This window comes from Cryptomeria japonica, chromosome 2, assembly GCF_030272615.1.
Source record: "Cryptomeria japonica chromosome 2, Sugi_1.0, whole genome shotgun sequence".
Lineage (NCBI taxonomy): Eukaryota > Viridiplantae > Streptophyta > Pinopsida > Cupressales > Cupressaceae > Cryptomeria > Cryptomeria japonica.
Genome location: NC_081406.1, coordinates 9,147,797 through 9,160,532, shown reverse-complemented (window position 1 = coordinate 9,160,532; position 12,736 = coordinate 9,147,797). Strand labels below are relative to the sequence as shown.

Genomic DNA, 12,736 nt, shown 5'->3' with positions numbered 1-12,736 from the left:
ACCAAGTAATGATATATATAATTAACAAAAGATATTTTGAAACCAATGTACTATTATATTTTTAACAAATTTACAAATCTTTACCTCTGGTGGCGAAACTACTCATGACCGTGGAGTCTACTGAAAAGTATGTGGTGTACTCCCACCACCTGTTGCACCCTACAATGCATTTTATTTATATGTCACTTTAAATTGTTCTAAAAATAAAAATTCATTTATTTTTATAAGATTTAGTCACTTAATTGATAACATGTCATAAACAGAATTAAACACACATGTGTCTGATAGAGAGGGCACAACATATTGATCAGTTCATCGGTGAGGGCCACATCCTTTGCAGTGGAAGCATGTCATCTACTGCTGCAACATGTACACGAATGAGATGTCGAACCATCCTCATCCGTGTCAATGTCTACACCAGAAGATACACCCTGGCAGGTGGGGCACATATGTTGAATGGGCTGGCTCATGCTAAATGATGTATGAGGTGCTGTTGATGAAGGAGGTGCTGTTGATGAAGGAGGTGTCACAGGTGGTGGTACATCCTCTGCTCTGACCAACTGTGTGCCATGCTGAACAATGGCATCAGTCAATGATGCAGCTGCCTAAAGAGTTTGTAATTCCATAGATTCCTTCAAGGATATAGGGACAGTGACATGAACCATGGGTTTAGGAGCTATACGCCTCCTATGTTGTGGCTCTACCATCCTATGGCACCCGGGTCTATCTTGCGCAAAGCCTCTCCCTCTACCCTGAAATTGCCGGATGTCAAAGTAATTCGACTTCTCACCGAGGATAAACTCGCAATACAACTTTCTCAAAAAATATAGAGGTACCTCCCAATTATTACAAGGTGGTTGGTCAAAGACCATATACCACCTATCCCAAAAATCTTCTTTCAGCCTAGCATGAACACACCAATGTATAGGAAACTGAGTCATATTTAGTTCTAGGTTGTTACTGGTAACATGATTGGTGAAAAGAGCACATATGTTAGCTTTACCTATGCCCTTTTTTTCACTTGATCATATGACAACCCATCCGCATAAAATGTTCGACATCTATCCCTCCATGAATCCCATTTTGTAACCTCCCTAGATACCTCATTTGCACTATTAGCCATTGTTTCTAGTGTTTTGGCAAGGGTTGAGTGGTGCTCAAGCCTAGAGGACCTCAACCTATTCACCAATATAGAAATTTGGGCACTATTTTGTGTAAGGCGATTGATGAGATCCTCTTGTGTGGCATCTACATGATCTAATGGAGGATGTGGAGGGTTTCAGGGTGGCGGTGGTTGTTGAGGAGCAACATTTTGAGGATTTTGTGGTTGTGGAGCAACGTCTTAAGGGTTTTCTTGTTGCTCATGTGCAATGTTTACAGGGTTTGCTTGTGTTGCTTGTGCAGGAGGAGGTCTTTGTTGTCTATTTCATTTTTAGGGATTGCTTGAAGAATCTGACATCAAATAAATAAAAATAAAACTTAAATCAATTAAAAAACCCTACTTCAATTAAAATGCAAACAAAAATAATCAAACCAATCAAATCTTACCTATTCAATGGGGTGCCATTGTTGAAAATTGCTCTCAAAGTTGGGAAAATCCAAAATAATTGCAAACCTTGTGCAGGTTCTATGGATTTTTGGCTTTCTCTTGTTGTTGTTCCATGGGTTTTGGCATTGAAAATGGCCAAAACCCACAGCCTACACAAAAAAATAATGTTTCTCAAAACCCGTACGGGTTTTGAGAAACTTTTAATTTTTTATTAAAAAACAAAAAGTTCCTCAGAACCTGTATGGGTTTTGAGGAACTTTTTGTTTTTTAAATTATTTTTGGCTAGGCTTGGTGCCTAACACGTTTTTGAATTTTTAGAACCCACACGGGTTATGAAAAATTTAGTTTTTTTTTGGGCATGTGGCCACTTTTCTGTTCACCATCTTGGTGCACTTACCCATCCTTAATCCTTTTATCTGTCTCAATTGTAAGTAAATCTATGTTACAAAATGCTCTATAAATATTAGTACACTACCTCAATACATTATCAATCAATTTCAACTTATCATTAATTTCCTTTCTCTCTGACTCAATCATTTGATCAAATGTAGCTCTCTTAGCCTATGTAAATCTCTCCAATGCCCATCAGTTTGATATCTGCTGCAAAGATTGAAAGTCCTTTGAAATGTGCTCTGTGATTACCTTAAGCTTGCCGGATGGTCTTGCATCTTTGTCAAATTTGCACTCCGGGATAATTGTATGCAAGATAGTGATAGACTGATCAATAACACCTTTATCCACATATCCTTCCTTCATCATGTTTTGTGTAGCCATCATCATGAGTTCAGTAGAACTCATCTCGGTTATGCTTTTCTTTTCAACCTGCGAGGTGTTAATTGACAACAATGATGGACTGACTACCGATTCCCTATCGGATTCCCCTTTCTCCTCCTCTGATGGTTTAACTTTTATAGCTTCCTCACTTGCACCGGTGGCTTTGCCACTTGGTGCAGTCTTATTAACTGCTAGTTCCTCCCTAGGAACTGTGTCCTCATCTTGTACATCCTGATCCAGAGGATTATTGTCCTCAACATTAGTAACCTATACATTTGCAACCTTTACACTTTCTGATTCTGTCGGTATCTCAACATTTCCCTGTACATTAGTCTCTACAAAGGGTTCTATATCCAATATCTTAATGTTTTTCAAAATTGAGGGTGAAGTACCCACAATACCTTTACCTTTCCCTTCAACCAGGATGTCTGTAGTATCTGTCTTAGGTTCCGGTGAAGTATAAAAACCACGATTTCTTCAAAGAACTTAACCCATGCCTTGTGGGTCTCCTTGATTATCTCATTGACCCTACCTAACATAAGACTGATTATTCTATGCTTGTTGTGAAAGATCTTTCTATCTGCAACCTCAAGTGTCTTGTCCATATCCTCTGGAGTAATAGAAATACAAACAGATAACAACTCCTGAATCTTTATATGCGCGTTCTCTTCCATTGCTGATAATCTTCTAGGATCTAATATGTCATATAACTATTCCGGTATTTGGTTTTCAATTTATAACAAAGCTTTCTTATAAATATCCAAATACAACAAAACTGCTTCCTCTACTTCTCTCTGTTCATCATTATCTTAGAAATGTTCATAATAAAATTGCACATTCTTCAACATACCATCTTTAGTGATTTCATCAACTAATTCTGCACGATTCTTGGGTGGAATGATAGTTACATTACTAGATTCAAGTGCAAGATCAATGTCACCCTTCTTCTTCCTTCTTCTAGTACCAGATGGGGCTGAAGGTGTTTCTTTTGGTGCTCTTTTCCGTGCCGGTGCCCTGATAGTAACTTTCCTAACCGGTTGCTTCTTTGCTTCTACCTTAGTCTCTTCAATTTTCTTCCTTAATACCCTTTTGAATGCCAAGGGTATGTCATCATTAGATCCAAATTCTGCTGCAATTGGCTCAATGAATATTTATGGCTCTTTCCTCTTCCTTCCTTTCTCTGGAACAACATCAATTAATGCTTTGATATCTTGTGAAACCTTTTCAACAAATTTACTTGCCTTACCTTCCCGCTTCTCCCTTTTCTTTCGGTTGAACTCAGTTTCAACCTCTTGCTTTTTCTGTTTAGCAGTACCAAAGGTTTTTACAGTTTCATCTTTAGGTGTATCAATTAGCATCTATGCATAAGTATCTAGAATTTGTGCATCAACTTCATAACCCATTTCATCAATCCAAATCTTTTGGGGCTTTACAGCTTCCATCAAAGTTTCATCTTTCTTGACCATGAAGCGTATCTCGGTTGAGTACTTCTCAACAATGTGCTTAGGAATTCTCTCCCTAGAATTCATAGCCTTCTAAAATGCCTTAAAGTAACCCCACATTTTGTCATCTCTCTGACTACCCAATGTAACAATTGATTGTTTGAGTTGCCTCCCTACTGGGATATCGAATGCCCATTGTCTCTTCTCAAAACCTGGAGTCTAGGTTTTAAAAAAATGAAATACATCAGTAGATTTCCACAATCCATTAGTTTAAATCCATGTATGCTTCTGGATTCAATTGTGTGAGTTTTTTTGCATCAACATTTTGAATCATACTTTGTGATCCATTATCAAGATGATAGTAGAAAGCACAAGGAGAAAAATAGATAATGTTGCAAACCTAGACATAATAAAAAGATTGAGAGAGGAGGAAAGAGAGAGGTAGAGGGTACCAAGTAAGGACAAGTGACGACTCAAGATAGGGGAATAAAAATAGATAAATAAAATGATTAAAAAATTCTAAAAAACAAAAAAGAACACAAACAGTTAGAAAAGAACAAGTAACACATCAATAGAAAATAAAAAGTAAACAAAAATTAATAAGAGTCAAGAGGGGTCAAAAGTGAAAACAACAACCAAAACCAAGACCAAAATAAATAGACCACCTAAAAGGAGGAGATGGATAAAATAGAAAGAGAAAAGACAAGAAGCCAAAAAATAATAGAAGAAAAGAAAATAACCAAGGAACAAACTAGAGAAAACAAGCCAAAATGAAACAATTAATAAGAAAATTAATGCAAAAATTAATATATCTTTTTGTTCTTTTTTTTTTTTTCATTTATTTTCTTATTAATTGTTTCATTTTGGCTTGTCTTCTCTAGTTTGTTCCTTAGTTATTTTCTTTTCTTCTAATATTTTTTGGCTTCTTGTCTTTTCTCTTTCTATTTTATTCATCTCCTCCTTTTAGGCGGTTTTTTTTTTTTTGGTCTTGATTTTGGTTGTTGTTTTCACTTTTGACCCCTATTGACTCTTATTAATTTTTGTTTACTTTTTATTTTCTATTGATGTGTTATTTGTTCCTTTTTAATTGTTTGTGTTCTTTTTTGTTTTTAGAATTTTTTACTCATTTTATTTATCTATTTTATTCCTCTATCTTGAGCTGCCACTTGTCCTTACTTGGTACCCTCTACCTCTCTCTTTCCTCTTCTCTCACTCATTTTATTGTGTCTAGGTCTTCAACATTATCTATTTTTTTCTCTTTGTGCTCTCTACTATCATTGTGATGATGGATCACAAAGTGTGATACAAAACATTGATGAAAATTCACACAATCTACAAAACGTTGATGAAAACTCACACAATTGAACCCAAAAATGAAATACCTTAATTTCAACATATTTTATATTATACATAAATTTAACACAAACATACACAATACCTCCCCTTTTTACTATAATTATTTAATATGGAGAGCACAATTTCAGCCTTATTGATTGAAAAGTGGACTTAGAACACATTAATCTTTTAAGTAAGGTACTAAGAACAACTTTAAAGATACACTGTTCACTAAAGTTAAATAATGTACATAATGATAGCTTAAATAAATTAGGTTTAATAAACCTAGAGAAAACTAAAAGATTGAACCTAAGAAAGCAAGGGAAACACAAATGATTCTGAGTAGGGCACTCTGTGGATGGATTTGACAAATCTTGCCAAAAAAAAGGATTGGGTGAGGTGAAACGTGTGTAGATGCTCTCCCGTGCTCGTGGCTTGTCCAAATCCTTCCACAATCTTTGAGGAGATAGGCCCGTCCCTATATACGTGGCCAACGATTATGAAAGAGCTATATCATAACAATTTGGCCATTTGAATGGAGGAGAGAATCTAGCCACTCTAGGCTATACAATCTGGCTTATGCTCTGTACTAAATCAATGGTGTAGCACTGTTAATCTTCAATCATACAAGAGATAACAAAAAATGAATGGACCCTACTGCTAAAGTTGTTTTTTGGAAATTTATCTCGTCTCGTTAAATATCTAATTTGTTTTGATGGTGAGTCACCTCATAACATGTCTACAGTTTTACTTCAGTTATTTTTTGTTCAACTGCTCAGAAGGACAGGGCGGGCACAATAAAAGCTATCTCATTTTTTTACCCATCTGCTGAAAGGACGGGCGGGCACATTAAAAGCTGTCTCTTCCCGACATTCAACGTTACCATTACCGGCAAACTTTCTCGTTTCGGGGAAGGAATTTCAAAAAACTATTAATAAACGTCATCGATTTCGAGTGAAAATGATTAGAGTCACAGGTAGCGTGCAATTCCAGAAAGAATAAACACGGCCAAGAAGAAAGCGATAAGTTAATCAATTCTATGAAAGCTTTTTCTATGCTTTAGCATGCCAAATCTTGCAGAATACCAAGCACAAAGGAAGACCCAGGAAGCAGCTAAGGCAGGCAAGCATAAACTAAACATCTTTAATCTTCTTTTTTAAAAAAATCATTGTCTTTAGTTGTAGAATTTGTTGATGGAGTGTTGTGTGACGAGAGAATCGGTGAAGACAGTATAGCAGAATAAGAATAATCTGTTCCTAACAATGGAGTTGATAAGGACTAAAATGTTCTGTAATGACGCCATACTAGAGGGCGGCAGAAAGGTCGGCAGAGGGCCCTCTCCGCATTCAATGTTTATATTTGTTTTGACCCTTTCTCTCTTACAAGACAATTAGGATGATTGCTTTACTACTTTTTTCTACTGGTAGTTGGTGTTTCATATATCCATTTTTTAGGTTGTAACTCCTTGGATTTAATGCAGAAGGCTTGTCGATGAAGACCTTATCCGACTTATTCCATGGTTTCCCCTGTTGAGTGCCTTAAGAAATTCTTCTTATGATTCCTCAAGGCGAACGTTTTGATTTTTTATGTTTATTTTGAGGCTCAAATTCTGGTTTTTTAATAACCCTATCTGAGAATCTGAAGACCAAATCATGCGCTTCATCTACATATTGCAGGGTTGAGATCCTTAGCAAACCCTAGATGGATCGTTTATTGAGCCTCAGGTCCAATGTTTTACTAATCCTGTTTTCCATAGGGAGTCAAAGTCGTAGCACCACAAATCACCAAACAAATTGCCTTTGAATTTGCTCGCTTCATAATCCCTTGAAGGTTCTGTTATTAAGCTCTGGATTGAGGGCTCTAGCCAGTCGAGAACCTATCACCAGCACGGTGCACCAATCTCAAAGCAAAGGTTCTTTAAAGGCTTTTTGTTATCCAGCAGCTCTTGAAAAGCGGTGTGATAGAACATAAAATTCAATGGGTCAATCCACTTCTTCTCTATCTCATCCACCAATCCGCCATTATCTGGAGCATCCCAAGGTGGAACCCTTACATGACATTCCAGAGGATCAAATTGCATATTTACCGGATGAATGCCTGGCTTTAGTTTTCCAAAAACTCACCAGTGAGGAAAGGAATCAGTGCTCCTTAGTTTGCAAACGTTGGCACATGATTGAGTCAAAATGCAGGCAACGCCTTGTTCTCCTGGCCAGATCGGAGCTTTTCTTTTATCTTCCAAACCTTGTTCTTAGATTTGAACATGTGACCGTTGTGGCACTGAAATGCTCCAGGAAATTGCTCAGTCTGGACAATAAGGCCCTCTTTTTCATTGGGAAAAGTCTCACGCAGCTTAAGAAAATCAAACTAAAGGGATGCATTCAGATTACAGATGAGGGTATTGAATCCTTTTCACTTACATGCGGTCCTCTGAAGAAATTTTCATGTGGGTCCTGTGGATTTGGAGCAAGGGGCTTGAATTCAATACTTGATAATTGCAGTGAGCTTGAAGATCTTACAGTTAAACGGCTCAGAAGGATAGATGGTCAACTAGAAAGAATTGGACCAGGTCAAGGTAAGCTGAAGAGATTGTGCCTTAAAGATCTTCATAATGGGCAGCTGTTTGCGCCATTGTTATCTGGATCCAAGCATCTAAGGACACTCATCTTATCACGGAATTCTGGATACTGGGATCATATGATGGAGAATATGACTGGAAATTTACAGGAATTGACAGAACTGCAAATTGAAAATATGCAGCTGGGAGACAAGGGATTGATGGCAGTTTCAAGGTGCTCGAAGCTGGAGGTATTTTATATGAGCAAGGTTTCTGATTGTACTGATGTGGGAATCTCTGCAGTTGCAAATGGATGCAGGAAGCTAAGAAAGGTGCACCTTGATAGCTGCAAGTTCAGAAGAATTGCAGATGATGGTTTGCTTTCCATTGCAACTAAATGTCCTCAGTTGCAGGAGATTGTTTTGATGGGAATTGATACAACAATTGTGAGTTTAAATGCCTTGGGTTCCAATTGCCCGGTGCTGGAAAGAATGGCCCTCTGCAATAGCGACGCTGTTGGGGACTTGGAGATGTTGTGTATTGCAGCTAAATTCATAGCATTGAAGAAGCTATGCATAAAAAATTGCTCAATTTCAGATGATGGTCTTGAGGCCATTGCCAATGGGTGCCCTAATTTAGTGAAATTGAAGGTGAAAAGGTGCAAAGGAGTGACATCCAAAAGCATCTGTCGGCTTGAGACAAGTAGAGCCTCTCTGATTGTTTCAGTAGACAGCGGGTCACAGACAACAACAGAGGATGAGCAAGGCAGGATTCTTCAGAATGGGAATGATAGAGTCATTACAGCATCGACTCATGTGCTATGTGGAAGCAGAGCTCCATTTATGAAGACCAAATTGGGTATAGCAACTTCCAATTTTCTTAGAAGGTCTGTTTCTGCCAGCCAATCCCAGCTTTAAGGTTTAGAGGTTGATGGTGAAGGGGGTAAGCATCCTATAATTACTCAATCCCTTTTTTGATTCTTTCATTCAAAGGAACATATGGAATCAGCACTGCAGCAAATATCCAGGAATCTTTTTATCTATTCTTCTCAGGCCTTTGCTTTCTGTTCTATTCTGAATAAATTCAGACTGGCACAAGGACTAAGCCTGTAAAATTTTTAAGGATTTTTTTTCTCATGGAACGAACATGTCCTTTGCTAATCAGGTATATAAAATTTAAGAGTACCATAATATCAGATTTGAACACTGGATCCATGTAATTTGTTTCTAAAGTTGTCTTCATTGAATCATAATAACGTATATTGGGCTATCACTTGAAGTGAGTAGTATATGAGGAAGCAAATTCTTTGCTGCAAGTTTGCTTCATGCTGTTTGTGACTGCTAGGACCTATGCACTTTCAGGATAGATTCACCACATGCTTGGGTGGCAGGCATTTGGAGAAAAAATACAGGATTCGTTTAAGTTTTGACTAGTATGAGTAATATTTTAAATGTGGCTTAATTGGTATTAAGAAACTTTATCAGGTGCATTGACATAATTGTATCCTTTTATGTGTTGAAGGTATGAAATGTTTCATGTAATTTTTCTTACAAGCACTTGGTCATAGTTTACTATTCAATTACTATGAAAGAGGTGACTTGTTTATTTCTTCCTTAAAGTAGTGAAATGGTTTATATCTTGCAACTCTGACCTCGTGTTTGGCCATAGCAAAGCACTCAAATATATGTTCAGACCAATCATTCAGCATGGAAAGTACAGGTTGGGGCTAGTTATTCCACGTGCAATAGAAATTAATACATTTGAAAGTGGATTTTCTTCTGTAGGCATCATATACTGTAGGCATCATATATAACAAATTGAATTTCTCTTATGATGTGCACGTGTGTGTTCTGTCTACTATTAAATTTTCTGCTCTCTCTCACCTTTTAAGTTTTTGCATTTTCTGCTGCATGTGAAGTATTTCATGAACATTGTTTGTGAGAACTGGGTCAGACTGAATTATTGAATAATCTGGAATGTTCTCAGTTGCTTTGTTTTGTTTTCCTCGAAGTAAGATTATATTCAGCCTGTTTAAGATGCATAGCGTCTCCAAACCTGACTCTTAACATTTTCATATGGAAAAGCTTTCAAATATATATATTTTGAGTGTACATCAATTGTTTGGCAGACAAACTTGCGATTCCTTGAACCATTGAAAGTAGTACTTGTGGAATTGAGTTTTCTTTACTTGGGTAATAAAGAGGGTGCATTCTTTTCATAAATTTCCAATGTTTCAGATTTGCTTCTTTCTAATGTATGGATATTGCAGATGATCTGGGATTTGTTCCCACAAGATTTTTTGACTCTTGTCATGTGTTAAGTTGTGAGTACCTTTCCTAGGTAGGAAATTAGGTTTATAACATAAATTCTGTATATTTTCTTCCCATTACCCAAGTTTAGTATATTTGGTTCAAACTGCAAAGCGACACAAGTTTTCTGCACTATTAAAAGAGATTTTGATTAGTGTGCATTCTCATTTTTTAATTCCTTCAAAGAAAGTCTAAATAATTTACAGTGGAAGGATTTAATATCATTGTGGAGATGAAATCATGTTCTAAGGATTTTTGACATAAGTGTGCTCTTGTTGAGGAGTAGCTGAGATTTTGATTAGTGTGCAATCTCATTTTTTAATTCCTTTAAAGAAAGTCTATATAATTTACAGTGGAAGGATTTAATATCATTGTGGAGATGAAATCATGTTCTAAGGATTTTTGACATAAGTGTGCTCTTGTTGAGGAGTAGGTTATGCACCATTGTTGTTGGCATTTGTGCAAATGCATGTGTATCATAGAAGTATGATGCTATTTGAACTGCCTTTTTATTTTACAAATTTAGACTGCTTGTAAAGATGAGTAAATTTATATTTATGTCATTAGATATAAACCCAAAATATGTTTGGTATTTTGCTCCAGCCTGGCATCACATGTTGTGATCTTGCATCAGGTGTGAGATTAATCTGTGCTTGTTACTTATGGGTAGTTGTTTGGTTGTTAAACATCCAAGTGGTCACATGCTTGCATGCTGGTCACTCCAATGTTTGCTATCATGCACAAGTGCACCTGGATATCTGAATGTTTTCTCAGGGTATGCTGTTGACATTGAATGACTGAGGAAGGTATGTATTCCTTCAATATCACATGCGAGTTGTGTTACAGTAAGTTGTTCAACTGCAATTTCATTTCCTCGAGTTACTCAGATTTACCCTCTGTAACATTGCATGTGCGCATTTGAGCCTATGTCATTGAGATAATCACTGGGCCATTGTTTCTGAGAAAAACCTAGGTCACAACTATTTGCAGTGATGGTATTTATTAGTTGAAGAAAATAATATATGCTCAAATGTCATTAGGATAATTACTGGACTGCAGTTTCTTGTAAAAAGCTAGACCACAATTATTTGTGGTGATGGTGTTCATTAGCTGAACTATCTTGACCATCTTCCTGGGATGTGATCTTACTTTCTTGGAATGGTGGATAGAATGTACATCATGTGTAGATGTGCTCGAGGTTCACACATGTCCTTTTGGATGGTAACCATATGCCCCTCTCCCTAACATTTGTTTTATTAGTGTGCAAAGCTTCTGGAAAAAATTATGTGTGCAACTTTACCATCACTGTGTCATTCACGCTCCATTATTCATCATCTTGATGAAGAGACAAAATGATAAGAAGGTTGCATATAAGCGACATTTAAACACATGAGATGCTGAATGGGCTCCATATTAACCAAAGCAAAGAGGTAAAAGTATAGAGGAATGTTTAAAAATTATATTAAGATAAAGGAAAAACTAATATATTATTAGACATATAATAAGGCTATGTTATTGAGTTCTGCAGTATTGCCCTATGTATTGGTTCTAGTCACAGTTTGGTCTCCTATGGCTTGGGGTTTGCCCAGGGTTCAGCCCAGGCACTCCAGGTACCTGGGGCAGTCCCTGGGTGAACCCAAATGAAAGTTCATGCATCATTAATTATTTTAGTGCATGTATGTTAAGATTTCGTTATTTATGTATATTTTGTTAATATTTACTGAATTGTTCTCTGTTATTCCATATGAATTGTGATTCTGTGCATATTTGCAGGTGAAATATTCTTTTTGTTTCATTCTGTATTACTTGCTGCAAGAGTAACCCATCTATAATCTTTGCAGGAGATTTGCTTATGCCAATGTACATTTATTTGGAAATGTGCAGAGCACTGCATTACAAGTCACTAATGTTTTCATTTTTCTAATCTCATCTTTACTCTGCATTCCTGCGATGAATTAATGCCAGTCTGCTTCATTTCAAATTTTTGCATTTCCTTGTAAATTGATTGAGGGAGCGTGACCAGTAAGGAAGAGAGTGAAGAGACCATAATAGATAATTATATTATAATAAACTGTGAAAATTGAAGCCTGCAGTTCATTTATAGTTATATTGAATATTACTGTATGTATATATATTCATATAATATACATCAACATGTACATATAGATATGCATCTATGTATATCTATATGTATATATTTATTATATTGAGTGTTATTGTATATAAGACAGACAGACAGACACACCCGTGGAAAAAAAAATGCCATAGTGGCATACCTGAACCCCGAACCCTACCTGTATCCGTAACTTGTACCCCTCCCTGTACCAGGACTGGCAAGAAAAAAGGTGTTAAAAGAAGCAGAAATCCTTAGAGGAACAAGCCTGAGCCATGGAAAGTTGAAATCATACTGAGTTACTATTATGACAATTAAGAGACTTAAAGATCAGTTGCTAAAAGGTGCAGATTCCATCCCTCAACCTTGTTGAGATTAAGAGGGTGTTTGTTAACCTCAATCACTTTCCTTGATTTTCTCTTTAAATAATTGTCCTCCTTAACTAGGAATTATGTGGCCTCAAGGTAGATTTGGTGTTTGGTCTTAGACGAATCCCACTTGAGCCAGTTTCCTAATTTGTTCAAGGCTTCAAGCCTACTGTTTATACCATACTTGTTGATCTTGTTACAATGGCATCGCCTGTTTCCCCAATAGATGGGGTGTCACAAGAGCATTCAAGCTTATAGACGCCAGATCTTTGATCCTTCAAGGCAAGGATTA

At 36.7% G+C, this 12,736-nt stretch overlaps 1 protein-coding gene across 1 annotated transcript; it reads left to right on the top strand.

Moving 5' to 3' along the window:
• The first annotated feature begins 5,776 nt into the window (after positions 1–5,776).
• Positions 5,777–9,086, top strand: LOC131053539 (putative F-box/LRR-repeat protein 8). The gene has a single exon (XM_057988152.2). The coding sequence runs from the start codon at positions 7,078–7,080 to the stop codon at positions 8,569–8,571; it is 1,494 nt and encodes a 497-aa protein (XP_057844135.1). The 5' UTR covers positions 5,777–7,077; the 3' UTR covers positions 8,572–9,086.
• Positions 9,087–12,736: the final 3,650 nt, after the last annotated feature.